The sequence below is a fragment of the Emydura macquarii genome, unplaced genomic scaffold (genome assembly GCF_026122565.2).
Source record: "Emydura macquarii macquarii isolate MOO-44397 ecotype Brisbane River unplaced genomic scaffold, CSIRO-AGI_Emac_v2 contig_2768, whole genome shotgun sequence".
NCBI classification, from domain to species: Eukaryota; Metazoa; Chordata; order Testudines; family Chelidae; genus Emydura; species Emydura macquarii.
Window position 1 is genome coordinate 49,061,355 of NW_027132905.1, and position 22,524 is coordinate 49,083,878.

The following is a 22,524-nucleotide window of genomic DNA, read 5'->3' on the forward strand; positions in this document are numbered from 1 at the left end:
CCATTAAAGTTGAATAACATTAATTGCTCTTAGACTTCTGTGTCTCATTGAATTTCAAACCTAAATTAGCTGTCAGAACACTTCAGAGTTCTCTTACTGAAGGGACCTGGAGCTGATAAAGCACCTAAGAAATGCAGTTAATAAGAATCTCAGCAATTAAAGCTGATAGATTATGGGGTACCTCTGTGACCTGTCCACGCCTAGGGTAGCTACCTGAAAATCCCAAGGTCAAGGCAGGCTGCAAAAGGAGAGCAGATTCTCCTAGCACTGGTGGGTGACACTGACATCAGACTTTCCAGCCTGCCACAAACAGTGCTTCTGATTCCCCACACTGGTTATCAAGAAGCTAAAACAAAACATACATCCCCCCCTTTACTGCATTTCAGTCTCTGACTCTCAATAAGCCACTAGGTCCAGTAAAGAGATAAGTTATTTAAAATTCTATGCTCTTTACCAAAAAGGTTCTCCTGACCCCAAAGGGTCAGCCACAGTTCCAGATCAATATAAGTTTGGATATTACCCAAAATACCATGCTACCAGTGAATCCTTTAGTAACTAAAACTAAAGGTTTGTTATAAAAGGAAAGAAACAAACTATAAGAGAAATGTTAAATGATTAAAGCAATCAGATAAATACAAATGATTTGAAAGTCCATAAATATCAGGTTTCCAGTAGAATTGTGGAGTTTGCAGGCTTGTATAGTCCTCTGGTGTACATCCAGTACCTGGATGGGTCTCAGTCCTTTGATTCACAGCTTCAGTTGTAGATGAGTTGATCCAGAGGTAGGTGAAGACTGAAGACAAAATGGATGTGGTGCCACTGCCTTTTATGTCCCTTGACCTTTGCCATGTTGCTTGTGGAAATCTACAGAAAAAAGATGGAGTCCAGGGTCACATGAGCAAGTCCTGGTGACTCATCAAGTGTAGTCCTCTTTTCCCCATGGACCCTTTGTACCTGTGAGTTTCCTTAATGGGCCATTAATCAGGCTATTGCTGCAGCCATCCTGTATGCGGTGTTGCCCAGAAACACAGCACAAGGTAAAATACAGATACATCAAACATCCATAACTTCCAATACACATATGACACATACACATAAACAATATTATCATACTCAGCAAATTACCTTTTTAACAGTACCTAACATGGCATATCTCATAGGAATTGCTGAAATTTTGAAATATTGATGTTAAATAATATTATAAAGGGTCTCCTTAACCCAGCCAGCGTCACAACCTCTATTGGTGCGGATCTAACAGTAGTCGAGTTGATATGAAGAAAAGACTGTATAACCCAACTTAAATCATTGGTCAGTATTCAATTTGACCTAAATTGAACTAAATTTCGAGGAACTAAAGTTTTCGCTAACCAGTTTTATTTTTGGGAAGTCTTCCACTGATGTCTATGGGCTTTGGATCCGGCCTCTTATTAGTATTTGTTAAAGTCAAAACACTAAGAAGGGAAACCGAAGTACTCTAGGTGTGAATGTTTGACTGATTAGAGGGATAGGGTGACTAAAATAGATGATGCGCTTTTAAAGGCAGTACTATTCTTCTCTGGGATCAGACACAAATCTTTCTTCTGGCTTAAACTCTTTGGAGAGCATAAAGTCTAGACCTTCCTATATATTTGGGCATTACTGTTTAATTTAATCATAACCTCAAAAAGAATGGCGGTCTCCACTGACAACAATATACACAGTGGTAGACTTGGGGCCCCAGCGTTAACAAGACAAAACTATTTCAGTAGATGCTGAAAATCCATTTAGTGGGTATGGAAACCTACATCACCTTTTCGTAGGCTTTGAAGGTTAGAAAGCATTTTGTCCTGCTTGCATGGAGGCAACTCTTTCAAAGAAGCACACTCAGATCATTCCTCAGTGTGCCTGTTACTGTAAGAAAAGAGAGTAGTGCAGGAGTAGTGCACTGATGGGTGCTACAGGATGCCCCTTTCCTTGTTCCTTGAAATCTGGACTGTATTATTCATGGGCCAAAGAGGTTCAAAATGCCAACCAAATATTTTAGCGTACTGTGCTGTTTTGAATACAGGCAGGGGGCTAGATCCTCAGTTGGTGTAGCTCAGCCTGGCTCTATTTGCTTTGGAAAATCTACAGTGATTTGCATCAGCTGATGATCTAGTCCTTTGTTCTCATAAAAATTACATTTGTTTTTAAATGGATCTGGTACTGGTGAATGATGACAGCCTAGTTGACATCCTGGATGGAGGGGGCAGAGTCCACCAAAACAAAAGTCCTGCCCCTCAAAAGGGGGTGAGGCCACAGAGCCAGGAATCAGCTAAACATGGGGGCCAACAAATGTGAAAACAAGAGTGCAGGTCACAGGTTTAAAATGAAGGTTCCAGCTAGGGATACCAAGCAGAGAACCCCAGACAGCACCCACAGCTCTGTGAAGGAGCCCAAAGAGACTTAGGACATTGCCCAGTGAAACTCTGCCTGGAGCCTTGAGACACATAGGGACTAGAAATAGGCTCCGCAGTCACAGAACTTCCTAGTTGAGCTTCCTCCTCTTGGACTGATGGACAGCCAACTTGGCCAGTGCAAGGAGGAGGTTGGTGAGCTGGTCCTACAACCTGAGGGGCCACAGACAATGAGTGGATAAAGGGAAAAATGTGAGCGAGACCCTCAGCATCAGGCTGTGGAGGAGCCAGAAGAGGGGCTACATCCTAATGCACTGGAGGTAGGCAGGCACCAGGGTTTCTCACCGCAGAAGGAGCAGGCATCCGGGGCAGCCATGAAATGTGCCAGCCATATGCCCATACTCTCAGCTCCATGCAGGACCCATCAATTAATAACCCTCGCGGGCTGAGAGCCCAGGGTGGAATAACAGCTGTCCCAATGAGGTTGCTCATCCTCTCAAGGTAGTAGCCCATCCTGCCACTAGGTGCCAGGGCAGAACCCAAGGGTGAGGAAATACGCTGTGCAGAGCAGAAGCACATACATCTGGTCTCTAGGCAGGGATTGGCGAGGGACTGGCTGCATAACATTCAGCCTGCTCAGGTGGTGTGGCAGGGGAGTGAATAGTAACAGCCTTAGAGAATGTTATTCTTTAGGGAGACACGGATCATGATTACAGCCAATCCAAGCTTCTCCCACTGCTTTGTGTCAACACACTTCAAGGCTGACTTAGACCCAGGAGATAAGGGGTAGCTCAGCCTAGATGTCTCTTCAGTCCTTGAGAAGACTGCTGACAATGGGTCTGATCACAAGCTCGTTGAAGGGAAAGGGAATCTTCCAACTGATGTCAAAGGGAGGTGGATTGGGCCCTAGGAGCTCAACTCATTTCACAACAGCTGTTAAATTGCACCTGGAGAAACAAGCTCCAATGTGAAAATAAATATTTGCAACAGTGAACAACGAAGTTTATGGAGCAAAGGACAAATAATCTTTCTATTCGTACTGTACAAGATAATAGGATTCTCTTGCACTCATTATTTATCAGACCAGTTTTTTGCCCTTTTAGGAGAATTTCAGCTCTTCCTAGTTAGAATTCCCGAGAATTATTTGCTCTTCTGAGCTGTCAGTCTATCTAGTTTCTAAATTAGCATAATGATTAGGCAACAGGCTTAAGCCTGACAGGGAGAGAGAGGTTATTAATGAGAAAATGGTTGAGGTGGTAATAATAAGGTGTAAATTACATACAGAATAAATATCTTGCAACTGTGACTTCGAAACTCGAATCCCATCAAGAGAGTCTAAGGGCACGCTAAGACCTGACAGTGAAGTTTAAGCAGTTTGCGTAGGCAGCAGAATCTTGAGCCTGAGAATTCAAATTTGCCTGGTTGATATTTCATATAATAAATTATCCAGTTTTAGTTTGCAATTCTTTCCTCCCTCCCCTCTTCTTCTACGCAGGAGTTCAAAGCCACAGAACCCTAGCTCAGTGAAATCCCACAGCCAAAGCAGGAGACAATGCTATAGAGAAGAAAGTGGAAATAACTGAATAATGAAAAAAGCGTATTAAAAACAGAAGAATCAGCAGTGGTGTCCAACCTCTGAAAAGGAAGAGAAAGGTGATAGATATCAGGAGGCACGGGCATTTACATAGCATTTTTCATCTTCGGCACTTTACAAACCCTGGTTAATCCTCACAAGATAGACAAACAAATACAATCATCCCCACTTTACTGACAGAGGAATTGAAGAAGTGAAGTTAATTGCCTTGACAAAAACCACAAAATGAGTTAGTGTCACAGAAGGAATTGGCCTAGAGTAGGCCTGGATTCTTTTTCTGTACTCCGACCCTTAGACAGTTAAACCCTTGGAATGCATGTCACAGAAATACCTTTGGCATGTGGCCAAGTAGGGCAATACTGACAAACCAGGACCGGTCAACCCCACTTGGATGGGTGGATCATTTGAACAACATCAGTTTTAATAAAGCCAAATGCAAGATCTTATAGCTAGGAACAAAGATGATGTGGAACTGTGTCCTGGAATGCAGTGACTTTGAAAAAGACTTGGGCATCATGGCAGATAACCAATGAACATAAGCTCCCAGTATGATGCTATAGCTAAGAGGATGTATGCAATCCTTGGATGTATAAACAGAACAGGAAGTAGGAATGGGGAGGTGGTATTATCTCTGTATACTGCATTAGTAAGGTTACTACTGGAATACTGAGTTCAGTTCTGGTGTCCACACACCAAAAAGGTTGAAAAAATGTAAAAAGAGCTACAAAAATGTTTTGTGGTCTGGAAGACATGCCCTGTAATGAAAGACTTAAGAAGCTTTGGCTATTTAATTAATCCAAAAGAAGATTAAGGAATGACTTGATCATGGTCAAGTACAACTGATCAGAAAATTTCCAGCAAAACTACCAATTCACTGAGACATACTGCTTCACTGAATCTGTTACAACAAAACTTTCCTTGAAACAGGGTACACAGCTCTACAGTAGGGAGTCAGGCAGTGCTGGGAGCCACAACTGAATACCAGTGGTAGAACTGACAAGAATGTCAATTTCACATATTTCCTTTTGGCAACACAATGTTTCTGTTTCTGAAATTACTCATTAGAACAACTTACCTAGGATTCTCCATCATCTGAGATCTTTAAATCAAGACTGGATATCTTTTTAAAAGATATACTCCAGCTCAAGGAAGCTATGTTTTTGATGTAGAAATTACTAGGTAAGTTTCTCTGGCCTGTGTTATGCAGGAACATTATGGTCCCTTCTGATCGTGAAATCTATGAATCTATTAAATTAGAAAGTATACACCCCTTGCAGCCTCAAACAATAAACTGTTACTAAATTTACTGTTCATAATATTTGGCTGCCCTAGGAATGTATCTGTTCTAGTTACATGCCAGAGCAGATTTAATTTCACTGCTTCCTCCTTTCTGCTCCCAGGATAGCAAAACAGCCCTTGCATTTCCCATAGGCCTGTTGCAATGGCTGTGGTAGAGTTAACCACAAGGCAACATTGCAAGTCAATATCTTTCTCTTAGGGATTCATTGTCAGGGGTTCTGATCCTGAAAGTGATTTGGGATCTTTTTAATGCGTCTGCAGGATCAACCTTCGAATCTCAGGTCTACGGAGGACCCCATGGGCAGGTAACACCAGACATTGTGAAATGTCCTTAGCAAAGCCCAGAGCCGCCCGAAGCTGGCCTGCTTTCCTGAGTCACTGTGACCTCAGAGATAAGCTCAGGCTGGCTGGGAGTGCCCTGGCCCATCTGAGCCAGAGCAGGGTCCCACTCAGGTGTCTGGCTCCAGGGACCTGAGACTGAGGGTCAGCCCCATGTTCTAGACCCTGCCGAGATGGGGAGAGCTGTGGGCTGCCCTGTGCCTTTACCATGCTCTCACACTGCTACGAGAGACACTGGCCCCTGCCTGGAGCAAGCCCGCCTCCTGCCATGTCCACACGAGGCCGAGCTGGAGGTTCAGAGTCCAGCCCCAGTCAGCTGCCTGGATCCTCCGCCGTTACGCACCTAGCGTAGCTCCCCCGCGCAGACTGCGTAAATCAGCCGCCGCATTCACGGCGGGGCGCTCGCTCCCCCTACGCGATTTGCGTAACTCGGGCCCTCCCGGCGTCCCTGAGCCTCGGGCTGGGAGTGAGCGCCAAGCCGGGCCGGGGAGACGGGAGAGCGGGGAGGCGATGGCAGCGTAGCACGGTGCCTCCCCTCCCTCACGCTTTGCGGGCGGAGACGCACGGTAGGAGAAGGGATCGGGGCTGGGGATGGCTTGAGGGGGGGTCGGTTCCCCTCGCCTGGGGGTCTAGGGGAGCCCCCCTCATTGGGGTCCCAGCCTGGGGGCTCCTCTCCTCAGGGAAGGGGCTCAGGGGACGGAGATACCCTCCCGCGCCTAGATCCGGGGGGGCTGCTCGCCTCCCCTCCCCCGCCGGGCTCAGGTTCGGACAGGACTGCGCTGCCCCCCAGCCTGCCCTGGATTCACCCCGCTTTGGGAGCGGGTCTGCGGGAGCCTGCCTGCCTGCCTTCCCCCCGCCTCGGAGCTGTGTGGGGAACGTGCGCTCTGCTACCCCGCCGCTGGGAGCCGAGTCTAGACCTCCAGGAACCGGCCCTTTCCCTGCCCTGGGCGGGGAATGAATCCAGCGCCAGTCTAAACAGTTTTTGGAAGTGGGGGGGAAGGGGACAGAGGAAATGGGACCCTCCCTCCACATCACCCCTAGGCTTGCACCGGTTCAAGGGGTGATGGGTCACATGCACACAAGAGCCTTCCTTCCTGCACCCCGGCTGGATCTGGTTTCAGGATCTAGGCCTGTGTTTAAGCAGTCTTGCCCAGCGGGGTGTATAGGGGTAATGACAGTCTCTGCACTGAGGGAGCCCTCCTCCTGGGCTGATGTCTGTACCCACTCAGAGATTCACCCTCTGCTTTGCTGCCTCCCACCTTTAACAGCCCCTCTTTGTGGTTTCATACGAATTGTTTTCTTCCCTGGAGTTTTACTGAAACACTGTTGCTGTCTGCTGGATTTCCTATCCAGACACCTTACAGCCCGGAGTAAAATTCTGTGCAGAACCTTGGTCTCTGCTTTCATTGGTTTCTACTCCCCTTCCCTCTGCCCACGCCTTAGACTTAATCTCTACCTCTCCCTTTCTATTCATCTGTTAGTGCTTTCCTCCCTGGGCTTCTGTAGCAGGCATCTACTCCTTTTTATGTCCCTCCCCAAAATAAATTTCCTTCATGTCAATTTCCTCCCCCAGGAAGTGCTCTGTGTCTTGTTTTTAAATAATATTTTTATTTTATAATAAACATTTTACCTAAAACAATATTTACACTTAGATTACTCAAATAAAAAGCTCTCACAGAACTACACAGGAAACACTATAATAAACACTAACATATTTATAGGTAAATTATATCCAATTTAAGATCACACATGGGGCCCCATATCATCTTCAATGTCTCTGGTTGATATCTGAAGGAATAATTCACTCCTGTGCAGGGGACCAGCACAAAGCTGAAGGTAGATAAATTCAGACTTGGAATAAGGCATATGTCTTTAACAGAGAAGTTAATTAATCATTGGAACAATTTGCTAAGGGATGTAGATTTTCCATCACTTGAAATTTTTAAATTAAGATTGGCAATCTTTCTGAAAATTTGATCTAGCTTGAACAAGCTGTTATGGGCTTGATACAGAGTTCACTGGGTGAACTACTCCGGCCTGAGCAACGCACAAGGTCAAACTAGATGATTATAATGGTCCCGTCTGGCCTTAAAATCTATGAAAGGTTTATGCACCACATACATCCCACTTGATCCCTGTTGTGAGGGTTTAAAGTGGGTGTAAAAGTTCATTGGCCTTTTGCTGGCCCTTTGTGCACCATGAATGCATAAAAGATCTGATCTAAAGCCCACTGAGCTCAGTGGAGAGATTCCTATTGACTTTAGTGAGCTTTGGATGAGGCCCCAATAAAAGAATGCCAATACCATCAACCCCAAGTGTTCCGATTTTATGAGTCAGGCTGCAAAAATCATGAGATTGTCTTTAAAATTAATAATTTTTTAAATAAAATGTACTTTCGATTGTTTTTATTTGCCTCCTGGTTTTTGAACCTTTAGGGCTTCTTAGGTTTGGGCAGAGTGAAAGGGGAGTACAGTGAGATGAGAACAGAGACAACTGGAGTTGAGTTGTGGGAGCCTCCTTGAAAGATGACTTGCTGGGGAAGGCAGTGGAGGGGTGTGGTCACAGTGTTAGGCAGCAGCAGTGTTTCAGGAAGCAAGCACTTCTATTAAGCTGTAAGGAGTGGGGTCTTTAGGGTGCTTTGTGTTTTGAAGCTTTTCTCTGCAACCATGAGTGCTTGCACTTTTTTTTTTTTTTAAAAGAAAACTGAGATTTTTTTCAGGTACTGTCTTGATTCCAGTAGCTGGGGCTTTAAGCAAACACCACATTTCGAAAGGCTCACAATAAAATTGCAAGAGTTGGTGACATTGTAATGCCTTATAATAGAATACACGTTAATTCTCATAGTGCATTCTCATGCTGAAGGCACAAATTCCGTCATCCATGGTCTAATTATGCATGTTCTTGCTACTGATGACACTTAAATAAAAAAATACTTTGATTTCTGCATGAGCTATCTTCTTCCTCTAAATAATTTATAACACAAACATCTGGATTAAGCAAACCAAATACTCCCAGCAAATTTTGCAAATACTTGATAGCATTTTGGTTTTCCTACATTTTCAAACCACACACGTGAAATCATCACTCTGTGGTTTACATTAAGTACACAGCTCTGCAGCAGAATTCTACCTTAAATTTGTATGTTTTGTGGCAATGTATAATCCAGTCTGAAAAGTAAATATTTTATTGTGTTCTTGTGCTTAGTATTTATTGATTAAAAAGGTGGACCCAGATTCTGCAAGCACTTAAACATGTTTGTGACTTTACTCATATGAGTAGTCCTGTGGAAGTTAATGAGAGAACTCATGTGCATAAAACTGCTTATGTTCATAAATGTTTTCATTATGGCCTTAGCCAGCTTTTAGAGAGGAAAGATGACCTAGGGTTATGGCATTTACTTGAGAGACCCAGTTCAATTCACTGTTCTGCCACAGGCTTCCTGTGTGACCTTGGGCAAATCACTTAGCCTCTCTGTACCTCAGTTTGCAAATGAGATCATAACACTTCCCTGCCTCACAGAAGTGTTCTGAGGATAATAAATATATTAAAAAGGTTGTGAAGAATTTTGAGATCTACTGATAAAAAGTAAGAGCTAGGTGGTGTTATAGCAAATTAAATCTTCCTTTGGATAAGCTGTTTTTAATGTTGCATTGTATTTTTCTGTCAGCCTCTGAAATAACTCTTGTGACTGCTATTCTAAAAGCTGTATAAATTAGAATTTCCAGAATACCCATTTGAAGTTCCTTTAATTCATTTGCTCAAATTGCATTTACAGGAATAATAAAGCATTTGTATGAATAGTAAGAATATCCACAGGTACATTAGATAAGATTTTAAAATATAAGGGATACAACCTACATGCTTCAAGGGATAAGACAACCACTAACTGCCTGAGGTTACAAAAAATTTCCCTTCATGGCAGTTTATTCTATAATTGCCCATTTCTGAGTTTTCTGAAGCATCTGGTACTGCTGAAAAGAGGATAGTGGACTAAGTGGTCTGTGGGCCTCATACAGTATGTCAGTTTTTGCATTCCTACACATCCAGGTAATAGCTGAGTGATGGAAATCGATGGCAGTGCTTTTGTTTTATCATTGAAAAAGGCATAAATATTCCCTTGTCAAAGAGATCCATTTACCTTGTGCCTTTCCTCCCAAAGATTAAACCTGAAAAACCTAAATAAAATCTCCCTCATTCTATTGCCATCAACAGAGCTCTTTTATGGCACATTTCAGGACAGCATCCCAGTTTAAAAAAGTGCTCAACCCCATTGAAGTTTATACCATCTTAAAGTTACAAATGTACTTAAATAGTTTCCTAGATAGGAAGGGACTTATGTACATGTTAACGTGCTTTCCTGAATTGAGGCCCATGTGATTAAAGATTACTTACATGAATAAGGTTTTGCAGAGTCAAGCCCAATGCTAGGCAATCTGGAGGTATTATGTAGTGGTCATAAAGGAGAATATATTATCTGGTTGTAATTTTGTTTGTTAAATAATCTGCTCCCCTGTTATGCATTGAATCAATTGTATGGTCACCTTGTTCTCTGTGTGTCTGTAATATTGTTTAGTGAATGTCTGTTACATCCCAGTCTTGCAATTGGATCCATGTGGGCAAATCTTTGCTGCCACATAGACTGCACTGATTTCAGTGGGTCTCCGCGTGGTCGGAAAATCTGCCCATACCAATCCAGTTGCAGGCCTCGAGCCTTATACTTGGGATATGCTTGGGATTTCCTCCATGATCTGTACAGCTCTGAGCGTGCTGTCAGCTCTTAACAAATACCACAATGAGAGATAATACAGAGCCCCTCAATGCGACTCAGGTAATGTTGTGTGATGCAAGATAGTCCATCCCTCCAGCACCTAAGGTTGCTGCTTCCTATCTTCTAATCATTCCTGCTCCTTTTTTCTTCGGGAATGAAACTCAGAAGCTAACTGCTAATTGTGTCTTTCTTTACGCCAATGCAACTCCACTATGTCAATGAGATGGCTCACGTGCATTTGGGGGTTCCAAGGATCTAACCAGTTCTGTTGATTGGTAGTTCTGAGCATCTATATTGTAGTTTAGGAGCGAATGTGAAGCTAGTATGCCTATGTTTGCTTTTCCACCTGTAGGGAACACTCCAGTATTTTACAACTGTGGACCTATAATGATTATTATTTTATTTTTAAAATAGGATTGCCAAGATCTTTGTATAAAATACATCACCTTTCAACACAACAAAAGGCATTTTATGTGTAAAGATGGTGATCAAAATTTGTCTTTCAAGTGACAGTTCAGATTATGGAAATGCTTTGGGCTGCTGGATTACACTGCTGGAGACAGGCCGAATATAATCCTCAGGATCTGAGCCTGCCTGTGGCACAGATCCTGAGGATTTACTCTCATTGGAGTCAGTGGCAAAATACCTAGGCCAAAATTTTCAAACTTGGCACCAAACTAAGTGGCCTGATTTTCAGACGTGCTGAGCTCCTGCAGTTCCCATTGACTTCAGTAGCAGCAGGATGTGATTGTTTATCAGGTAAGCCAATATGTTGAATCTGACGAGACCAGATGTTATTCCTTAAGTTGCACCTCAGAAAATCCAGCTGCTTCTTCTAGGTATCTATACGTACTTAGACACCTAACTGTAAGGACCCAAGGTGGAAAATAACTGGCCATAATATTACCTCAAATCTCTGATTTGCGGAAGGGAGAACAGAGAGAATTCCAGGTTATTAGTAGAAACCCCCCCAGTCCTTTATTTAATGATCTGTTTGTTGAGTTTTATGGAATAAGGTTACATACAAAGAAGCTTTTGTAGTGTCACTTCTACAGTTGGTTATATTGTTTACACTAGTAGGAAATAAAGATTAGGTCTTGCAGGTGACTGTACTACACACTAGAGTCAAGAATGAGGTAGGTAGATCATAAAAAGAATGAAAACAATGTGCAGAAACTTCCTGGACAATCAAAGTCTCCCCACGTAAAGGACGGGAAAGTGACATATAGTAATTGAGGCGGTACACTGAATTTGGTTCAGAATGGAAGCATTGCTGCCCCTGGAATGTATATTCAATCCAAAAATTAGCAGACACATTCTATTTGGAATTAGATGTAAAGCTGAAAACACTGACTGTGCACCCCCAGCTTCTACACATGGGGAAGGTGTTGGCATTTCTCCCAGGATACTGTCTCTAAACCCTGCTCAGCTGCTCCATTTTTGGTATCAGCCTACAGATAGTAGATATCCTATAAATATGACTCCCTTATGCCTTTCTAGTGGCTGGAAGGAAGGAGCTTTTTGTCTCTTCAAAGATGCTTGGATGCTGTCTCCTTCCCCTGGAATCTGTCATTCTTAGAGCTTCCCTGTAATTCCTAGCATCATAGTATCCTAAAAGCCTCTCAGGAAAGTTAGATGTGTATAAAATTCTCCAGAAGTTGCTTGTTTGGGCCCCTTCACTTGCCAAGGAAATCTTCGTTCTTGCTGTGAGTAGGTGGATTTTTCCAGTCATGTGTCTGTTATAATAATATGCTCACACCTGCAAGTCTGCAGGGCTGATAACAGAAGTGCCAAACTGTGGTTTGCAAAACTGCTGGCACTTGAAATCTGAGATATATCAGGGGAACAATTTATCCAGTAAGTTGGGGTCAGGATGACACTTTTTGGGGGGATCAGATTCTAGCTAATTCTGTCAGATTCCTTTGCCCAAAAGTGGAGCTTTGTGATTAGCCACGTGAGAGAAAGTGTGCAGGTTTTACTAAGCCTTGCACTAAAAGGTGTGAGTGCTGTGGAGATGGGATAAGCCACATGTCTGCATTTGAAAGCCATGACAGGACACATGGCCTATCATTAGAGACAACGAGCTGCCAGAACTGATAGATCAGCAGCGTGTGAGGAAAAGGACGTGAGGCAGTGAGACAAACAGGGAGTCTTTGAACATTTGGGATTTCACAGAAAACTGTTTGCGAGTGGGGAAGGTCTGGCTCCCTTCTTCAGAGTTACAGCTTAACCTAGTAAGTGCTAACTCTCTGTGCCCACCCAAACTTCACATGCCCAAGATGGAACCTCACCCAAGGCCAGCAATAGGGGTCAGGAGTCTGCTCAATCCATTGGGAAGCATGTTTCAGCTCCCGCCTTTTTCTGTCCATATAGAGAGTTAATGCAGCTCTCTTATTTTGTTCTTGCATGGACTTTGGGCTCCTGTGTTGCTGAAATGTGTTGTTTCCATGGAAACGCACTGAGCTATCTCAGACCTGCATGTTCGACTCCCAGAACCAGATGCATGTGGCGGGGCCTTGGCTCCCACAAAGACAGGGGTATGAGTCATGGCAATCATCAGCTCTCAAAGAGAGCGATGGATTTTCACTGAATTCAAACAGAAGGCTAGGACTTGAATTTGGATATTTTTAACGCAACTTCAAGACAAATCTGAATTGGGAGGAGCCCTTTTCCCCCTTTGTCGACAAACCCAGGCTGCCTCGGGATACTAAAGAAGAATGAATGATTCTTTTTAAACGGGGAGTTTGTCAGAAGGGACCACCGGATCATCCAGTCTCTAATACCACCCAGCCCTCCACATGTTAAACCCAACCTCTAGAATTAGACCAAAGTATTACAGCCCGCAAGAGCCTAAGCTGTTGTGTGGCACAGGCAGAGAATAGGGTGAACCGAAGTGCACCATTACCTGAGGCCCCGGCAGTGGCAGAGAATTGGGTAAGTGAGACGTACCCATGTAATCATAGCAAATGACCTGTACCCTACACAGCAGCGGAAGGTTCCTACCCAACCCCAGCCATGGTGGTCAGTCCCGTTCTGCACCCCTATCTGAGAAATCGTCACAGGGATGTTGTCTGTGCACATCGGCCCCTTCTGAAATTCCTAGTCTGCTTAATGCCAGCCACAGCAGCCTGCCTTAAAGCTTATCCTGACCCACTTAGATCCTCACCCACAGCTTGGTAAAGGCAATGGGAGTCTCTCCGTTGAGTCCAGGGAGCTTCGAATCAGGCCCTTAATGCCTTTCCCAGCACACACAACGTGATGCACACCTAAAGATAACATTTTCCACTCCTTGACTGGCACTCCTAGCTCCAGGTAGAACCCATTTTGGAATTTAAGCACACACCTAACTTTAACCGTTTGAGTTGTCCCAAGCAGGAGGGCAACTTTCTTGTCAAATCAGGGCCCTAATGCCTTGTTTGGTGGTTTGAAAGGTATTTGCATATATGAACCTGCACGTTTACTATTTTTAAGTGCCCTAAATGTTTGAAAATCTGCCCCACTCTATGATTTCCTTTCTTCTGGTTATTGCCAAAGTTATTAGCCTCCTTTCTCTAGCAGTATAGGTGTGCCTAAAGCATTGTGGTAGCAAAGGTGCATATACCAAAACAGAAGAAAAGTTCCTGCGACCAAAAATCTTACAAACTTTGATCCTGATATCACTGCTGATGAAATTGAAAGCAGAACCCCCATTGACTTAATAGGGTGCAGGATTGGACCTTAAATGAAAAATAGCTACATTCTGATTATAAAAAACCCGTTGAGTGCTACATGTGTTAATCAATGCACATCGGCATTGTGGAACAGGCAGGTGCGAGGACTGGGGGTTAATAGATGGGGGATTTGAAAGAGGAGCAAAGAAGATATAGGAGGAAATTCATCCCTGTTCAGGGGGCCAGCACAAGGCGATGCAGCACTTAGGCCCTATATTGAGGAAACATGGATTGAGAAGTTGTACCAAGCAGAGTTGACAGTGGACAGTGGATGTAAAGGGAGCAGTAAAGAGAGAGCCTTGAGCAGAGTACAGGAAGCAGGATGGGATGTAGAAAATCCAATCATCACAACAGGAATGTCAGGTAAAAAGCAAAAGTCTTCCCTTTAATCAGAGGCTGCATCTGAGCTGAACTTTCTTAAGTGAATAAAATGCTTGCAGCATAATGAACATGGGGTGGTTGGGTTTTGGGGAGGGACGGGTGTCTACATTTCCAGGATGCAATAAATTAGTCACTGTGGTAGGTAAGTGGCAGGGCTTTTGTACTACATGTTAATTTTGTGGCCTGCATGTGTGAGGCATATGCTTTATTAGTTTACAATGAACCCAGATCCTTTGCAGTTTGAAGTGGATTGCTAATCTGTTGCGTAAAGTGCAAATAATTATCTAACTGTATTGTGGAAACACTTGAGAATTGTTGAAGGTGAAAACAAGGTGAAGCCTGAAGCCACCTGGAGTGTGTTTTGTACAATATCGCACCAGTGGGTAAACACACAAGGATGCCCTTGACAGACTTAATCACATACAGAGCCAGGAAGTGCAATCACTGAACAGCAAAATATAGCTGTCACTTTCCTCACTAATTTCAAGTATCATCTCTCTTTCGTTATTTTGAAGTAGCACGAGGGAATGACGGAGGAACAGAAGTGGAGCAGGTGGGCTTGGAGGAGACGCAGGATGGCTGAACAGTCGGAGGCAAAGGAGCCGTGTGAGTTTATGGGCAAGCAGCTGAGCGAACCAGGGAGGTTTGCATATGCAGCTCTCTGTGGAATATCCCTGGCTTGCCTGTTTCCTGAAAAGGAGCAAAGGTAGGATGGTGCACAAGGCAGATTTTGTGCAGTAGCTCAAACAGATTCTGATAACAAGCCAATCATGTGCGTGGGAAAGATTAGATTAGATAGAAAAAGAGCGCTAAACAGGCACTAGTGGCTGCAAGAGGCTGTCTTTCCAAGGAGGAAGTCTCTTAACCATGCCATAGGGGCAGACTGGTTTAAGCAAAGGTTTTAGGCCAGATCCTTTGAGATACTGAAGTTAATGGGAATTGAGGGTCCACACAGGATCAGGTCTGTTTTTGAAGGTACATTCCTGATTCAGGATAAGCCTCAGCGTTTGATCTCTGTGAAATCTTACAAAGAAAAGCTTTCTTGTGAGCTTTCCCCAGTAAAATCTTGCAGGAGTTTGTCATGTCCAAGGTAACAGTGGCATGTATTTTTTCTGATCAAAGAGGTTGCATTTAACTGGATCCTGCAAAATGCCCATAGATAGTCTCAAAATGAAGAAAATGTGCATCATTTGGGCATCCATGGAGGAGATTTTGGGTAGAATTTTTGGAAGTGCCCAAGGGACTTGAGAGCTTAAATCTCAGGGCTTGTCTACACGGAGAAATTTACTGGCGTAACTATACTGCTATGGTCACTCTGCTATAATTAGAGGTGAACTCCTAGTGAGGACACTCTTTTATTATAAGCATGTCCACATGGGGCGTTATACCTGTATAACTAACGCAGTATAGTGATGCCCATAAATTTCCCCATGTAGACAAGCCTGAAGGCAGTGGTCGGTTGGGAGCTGCAGCTGGGGCCACGGCAGAGGGGCCGAGGCTGGGGCCAGAGCTGCAGCTGGGGCCAGGCCGGGAGCAGGGCTGGGAGAAGGGCCGCAGTCACAAGCTGGGCCGCGGGCTGGGAACCAGGAGCAGAGCTGTGGCCTGAGCCATGTACAGGAGCTGAGGGGCTGAGGCTGCAACTGTGGCTGGGGGCAGGGCCGGGGCCAGAGCGGAGCTGGGTGGCACTGTCTCCCTACCCCCCGGGGGGGCTGGCCAGGCCCCACCATGCCCCCCTGAATGTTCCTCACACCCCTGTAGGGGAGCGTACCCCACAGTTTGAGGACCATTTCCCTAAAGCATTGTATGAGACGTAAGCTTCTAAATCTCTCTTGAAAATGGGGCTTGAGCACAAGTCACGTAGGCACTATTGAAAATTGTACTTCTGACAGTGTGGAATACACAGTACAACCAAGAATAAAACCTGGGAAAAAATCTTGCCTTAATCCCCTGGACTATCAGGCTGCATCAGTTGTTTATCTTCAGCTTCTGGGTCAGAACAGTGGGGATTGAATTCTGCTTGTATTGAGACAGAGGATGACAATTCTTCCCTGTGAACATGCCACTTATTCCCATTACTATTACACACACACCGGGGGAGCACATATCCCAGAACATCAATATAGAGCCTACAAGTCATAAACATTTCTCTAAGTTTGTTGCCTAGACAATGTTCATTTCTGGCAGGGAAGAAAATGAGGGTCTTGACTTATATTTTCAGTTGTTTTAAATCAATTTTCTCTGTGATTCCTACCTTCAGAGCCGCCTATGAAATTTAAAAGTATTATGAGTTTGTGCATCCATAGCCCATTGGAACATTAAGAAAAGATATACAGCCTAAGACTGATATTAAGTGTTTTCTCAGTTATTTTTCTCAACCATATTTACTTTCCTTTGCATTTAAAATTTCGTTATGCTTCATGCAAAGTGAGTCTCTTAGCACTGCTGATGTCAAGCCCCAGGCCTAGGAAGAGTAATGGTCCTAGCCACTCCAGACTGCTTTCTTGCCTACGCAAAAGGCTGATAGTGTTCAGATATTCTGCTGACTTTTTATTGGGTTGTTTGATTTTTGTGTGAACAACTATAGATCTTTAGAAGTTGAAAATAAGGGCTTGTCAAAGGCCAGGAAAAAGCAATAAAGAGCTCTAAAGTGCTTTACATGCATTAAATTATATCTCACACCTTTGTGAAGGATCCAAGTGTTACAATCCTCTTCTGCAGGGAGGCTAAGTGATTTGTCCTAGGTGACATGAAAGAGCCAGGGTTATAATGCAGCACTGCTAACTTGTAGACCTGTGCTCTAACATACAGACCACACTGTCACCTTTAAATAGTGATGTAAAACTTTCACTTGACAGCCCAGGACTTTTTTTATACTCCTAAAAAAGATTTCTTTGCTTTCACCATCTTCCTTTAATAAACTGAAGCTGAGAAGCTGAAGGCTAAGGCTGTGACTTGAATGCCTTTTAATCAGCGTTTCAACTCCTAGAGTCTAAAGTGAAGGTGACTTAGGCAAGAGGAGATGATGAATGTTTGACTTGTATTGCTTGTGTTGTTATGCAGCTCCTTTAGGATGAAGTTTATTGAGGACTTGGTGAAATGGCTTGAGTTTTCAGATGCCGTCTTGCCTGCTATGACTGCGTTCACTAGCGGTTTGGGCGGCGAGGGCACAGAAACCTTTGCTCAGATTTTACTGAAGGATCCTGTCTTGGAAAATAATCCAGTCATCATTACACAAGTAAGTTCATCCCTTCCCCTCTTCCAGTTGGCTTGTGGATAAAGGGCCTTGTCAGAGCTGCCTGCCTGTCTGAAATTGTCTTTCTGTAGAATTGGGCATAGTAAATCCCATTTTATATGCATTTAAAACCTCAGGTTACTTTCTGTTTTTAAAAAAAAAAAGGGGGTGGTGGAGTGACTGACTTTCTGCCCCTCCATTCATCCTTGCATCCCTATTGTGTCTGAGTGATGGACATATGACCTGGCTAGATTCCACTGAATAAGAGAGGCCTAGAATCTTTGATACCTTCTCTGCTTCAAAATGTGCTGTACAGCCAATGTTTAGAGCCCTTCGTTCTAATGGGAGAACTATTAACCTTTTCACTGCTACCATACCACAGCTACTCTGTTCTCTTCCTCCCCATCCACATTGGATTGAAATCAATGGAACACTTAGGGCAGGTCTACACTTAAAGCTTCAGCTCTCTCATTGACATAGGGGTTAGGTCAGTATAACTATGTCGCTCAGGGGTGTGGATTTTTCACACCTCTGAGTGGCATAGTTATACCGATGTAAGTTTGTAGTGTAGACCTGATCTTAGACCTAATGGGCCTGATTCTCATTTACACAGAAGCCTGTTTACATGGATCAGGCAGTGCAAAGGGCTTTAAAGTAAGCATAAATTACAGTTACACCTACTTTAAGGTTGCCAGAATGGGGTAGAGGTGCATTAGTCTAAATGAGAAGTAGGCTGTGAGTAAAAGTGCCCCTGTGTTTAATTTAATTTGTTTTGTAAATTCTGAGTTGGTGAGCCCGGACTGTCTTAAAATGTTGTGTGTCCTGGGCCTGAAATAAAGGTAAAAGAAGCAAAGTGGTTTGGTGTCAGAGTTGTCTGTGTGAGAAGTAAAGGCAAAAGAAAAATCTCTGTAGGTTCCACATATGTTGAAGTGGTGAAGAATCACTGAGTGAGCCACGCACAGGAGAAACTCCCATATTTGAGCAATGGTTATGTAACAGTCAGCTCAAGTGCTGGCCCTTCGCAGAATGCAGGAAACGCAGGAGGCTCATAGTCCAGATAGTTTAGATAGACAGTTGGATCAAAGACAACTTCCAGGACATAAGTATGGTTTGTTCTGTTGCTCCAGCCAACTGAAATCAACGTGTCTGGATATTTTCTGGGTTTTCTGTACCGACCAAATTACCTCCTTGCTGCTTCTGCTTTCTCCCTCTTTGTCTTCCCAGCTCCCTCTCTTCCATGAAGGATTCCCTTTTAAAGGGGCCGGGCTGCTCTTCCTACTTTTCTCTTGGTTTGGTTGCTGAAACTTTAACATTTTGCTTGCTCTGAGGTTGTGCTGCTCAGAGCATCTTGCACATCCAGGAGTTTAAAAGTAAAAGCTTGGGGGCCAAAGGGGTATGAGCATGGGGATTTCAGGAGCATTCAGGGAGGAGGTCTCTGTAGGGAAGGAGGCTCAAGTGTAATATGGACACTAGTTAAGATGGATCAGTTCCTTCTAACCTATATAAATTAGCTGTCACTGTACAGCAGAGACTCTTCTTGAGTGTCCCGGGACTTTGTGTCTTTGGTTCAGAGAGAACAGTAGAATATAGGAGTCTTATCTATTGATTCTCTCAGTGTTTCTGGGACAAGCTTTAGAGTAGTTGTATTTTTCGCTAGAGGAACAGCTGATCTTATTGAAATAGATCACATGAGCAAATACTTGATTTGCCCAAAAGAATTATATAGGGAAATGGTCACTGTAAATTGATGTAACATTGATGCAATGAGGCTTTTTTTGATGTAAGTGGCAAAACACCTTGCTGGGTGGGAACCACCATATACTCAAACTGAGATCAGCGTTTCCTTGGGATTTGAAGGTAAACAATCTAGGAGACAGAACTTGAACTGCTCTTATCCCGCCATTCTTTGGTTTCCTGTTGTCTCTGTTTCCTGCACGTACTCACTTCACTTTTACAGTTTGTTTGATTGAATTCTGATAACCATAAAGTTCTGGAATCCGTGACAATTTCCTGTTAGTGCTATGGAGTGTGCTTTTATTAATATTGTTGCTTAATATGTATTCTGCACTGATACTGAAGGGATGATGCATGAAGGCAGGTGGCTGAGTAATCTGCGGGGATTTACAGAAGTGCTTCTTTTACCTTCTGTTGCATATTGCACACTTCTGTTGTTACCCTTGCACTGAGATTTTCTTTTCTTTGTTGTGAAGTGGCCGAGAGGACAGAACATAAGTGATATCTTGACACTTGTACAGACACTTGTTCTTGTGGATATTACAGATTAAAGGCTGTCTTCTGCTGTTAGTTCTGAATGCTGTATTTTTCTCCCAGATCTAATTTTCTTACGTTTCTGCGCTCATTCCTTGAATCTGAGAGGAGAGAGGCTGAATCTTATCAATCTTGTTAATACTCTCCCCATCTTCATGGTGTATCTTAAGAAGAATCTGTTGATTGAATGAAATCTTGAGGATTATGGATATTATTTATGTTCATTTCAGATGACAAATGCCGTTAAGTGTTGGTAAACTGAATCCTTTAAGGGCAGTTAGTTCTGGCAAGTAAGACAGCAGGGATGCTATGAATGGAGATTGCCTTGCACATATAAAGCAGTCCGGTATAAATAAACCTTCTATAAAAACTAGCAAACTCTCACTTGGAATGTATTTAAATGATCTTGTTGTCTTAAGGAACTTAAAGTTGTTAATAACTTTTTAGGGAGGAAGTTATTAAAGGTGACCTGAAGAAGGGGCAAATATTGGGCTTGTTCCCTTATTTGTTTCTTTTTGGCATGTAAAAAGCTGAAAAGTTGTTACTCCTGCTTAGAAATATGTAAAACGTCTGTTTTCCCATGTTTTTTCAAGAGATATCCTTTGGATGTCCCTGAAACGTGAATTAGAAGCTGTCTGTTGTTAGGAAAAAGGTGTTGAATCTTCAACAAAACAACTTCTCTTCCAATTGTTTATTGGGTATTTGGGTTAAATAAGTATGAATACAAAATATACAAAATCCAAGAGTCTGAATAAAAATCACTTCCCTCTCTCAATCAGGTTTCACATGTTTGGTGTCTGTGGTGTCCTAAAACTACTAGCTTTTTAGTTGTCCACAGAGTTTTACAGGAGAAGCAGGACGTGAATTTCAAATTAAAAAACAAGCAATTAAAAGACTTTAAAAGAGCCTCTCATGCCCACTTCATACATTATAAAGAAACAAACAAGGGCACAAGGCCAATTTCATTTTTCTTTTGTAGGTCATCTTAACAAAACTGCTGAGGCAAGGGGCAGAAAGAACAGACTATTATTTTTTTATCAAAACTAATCAATACTTGTTTTGTTTAGTTGATAACACACACAAGTGTAGTTCAAAGTCTGAGAGAACTAGAAACAGGTGGGCACAGCTATAGTCTCCGATATAAACTTTAACCCCAGTTTGTCACTGAGTCAGTCAATAGCTGCACCAACCTCTCAGCTTTTGAGACCTGCTTAAATCCTCTAACCCCATAGGCCAACATTTTCAAACACGAGTGCCTGAAGTTAACCTCCATATTTAGCCACCTAAATAAGTGGTCTGAGTTTAAAAAAGGCTGAGCCTCCCACAACTCTCCTTGAAGCCACTTTTGCCAATCAAATGTGCTTCTCATCTAGGTCAAACCTATCAAGGATTGTTATCCCGTAACAATCGCCCCAAGGGTTTGCTGCACTAGTCCTTCTCTTTTCTGGGTCAGCTGATAACCTCTACTTAGAAATGATGGCTGGGAACAAGGTTGATCATTCACTTAAATCATATGTAATGATTTTAAAGGAATTGAAGCCTGTTTGCCTATTCTTCCAAGAAAGACACTTTTTCTGGGTCTGGTTATTCCTGCAGGGGTGGCAGAACCTGGGGAGGGGCTCCACTCCTGCATAAACTCATGTACATCTGTGGATAGAGGGGAGGTGAAAGCATGATCCAGAGGGGTTAGAGCAGTCGCTTTGGGGCCTGGGATTGGACTGGGGAGCAGGGAGAAGGACCTGGAGGGTCTGGAACATTCCGGAAACAGGTATGAACACCTGGGAACCTCCTTCCCCTCCTGGACTCAGCTTCCCTTTTCCCACATCAAATCTCAGTACTTCCCATCACTTCCTTCTTATCCCTCGGCCCACCCATTTTTAAGAAGCTCCTTCCCCCATCTGTATTCAGGTAACTAATTCCCATATCTGAATTATACAGCCGAACCCTCCCCATCTGAGAACAGCAGTACAGAACCCAGGGAGTTACATTTGATTTGGGAGTATCTACATTTTCCCCTTCTTGCATTAGCGATTGGCTAAGAGCAGCTCACTCACCATTTCGGATTTCCCACACTCAGGGGTAGAAAGAGGGTTGGAAGAGTTTCTAGGACACACATTATGCTTAGGCACAGACGGACTAATAGTCATAAACTCCCTGGCAGCATCCTGGTTCTTCAGCTGTGCTCTTCATTTCCAGAGAGATAGGATTCTTCCCTATCAAAATGCACGTGCCTGGCTTTTCCTCACAATATCTTCCTTGAATGCGAGAGAGATGCATGTAGTGCTGTATGCCATGTCTGCACGCAACCTTAAACATCTTGAGCGATGATACAAGAGCAGAACATGATAATAATACCAGTACTTTGTCCTTTGTTAGCACCCTCCATCTAAGTGCAAAATTAATCCTCGCAGCCTATATGTGAGAGGTCTGTGCTACGCTCTCCATTTTCCAGAAGGGGAAATTGAAGGCCACAGAAATTAAATTCAAATGTCTTTAAAAGTGGCCATCAATTCAGGTGCTCAGTCTGAGGGTATATCTACACTGCAGTTAAACATCTG

At 43.4% G+C, this 22,524-nt stretch overlaps 1 protein-coding gene across 2 annotated transcripts in view; it reads left to right on the forward strand.

The window, feature by feature from the left end:
• Nucleotides 1-14,993: 14,993 nt before the first annotated feature.
• Nucleotides 14,994-22,524, forward strand: part of TMCO4 (transmembrane and coiled-coil domains 4) — a 60,963-nt gene continuing 53,432 nt past the window's right edge. For both annotated transcript variants that reach the window (XM_067566884.1, XM_067566885.1), the window contains exons 1-2: nucleotides 14,994-15,172; nucleotides 17,527-17,701. In XM_067566884.1, the coding sequence (XP_067422985.1) occupies nucleotides 14,994-15,172; nucleotides 17,527-17,701 (354 nt within the window). The remainder of the gene's footprint in view (nucleotides 15,173-17,526; nucleotides 17,702-22,524) is intronic.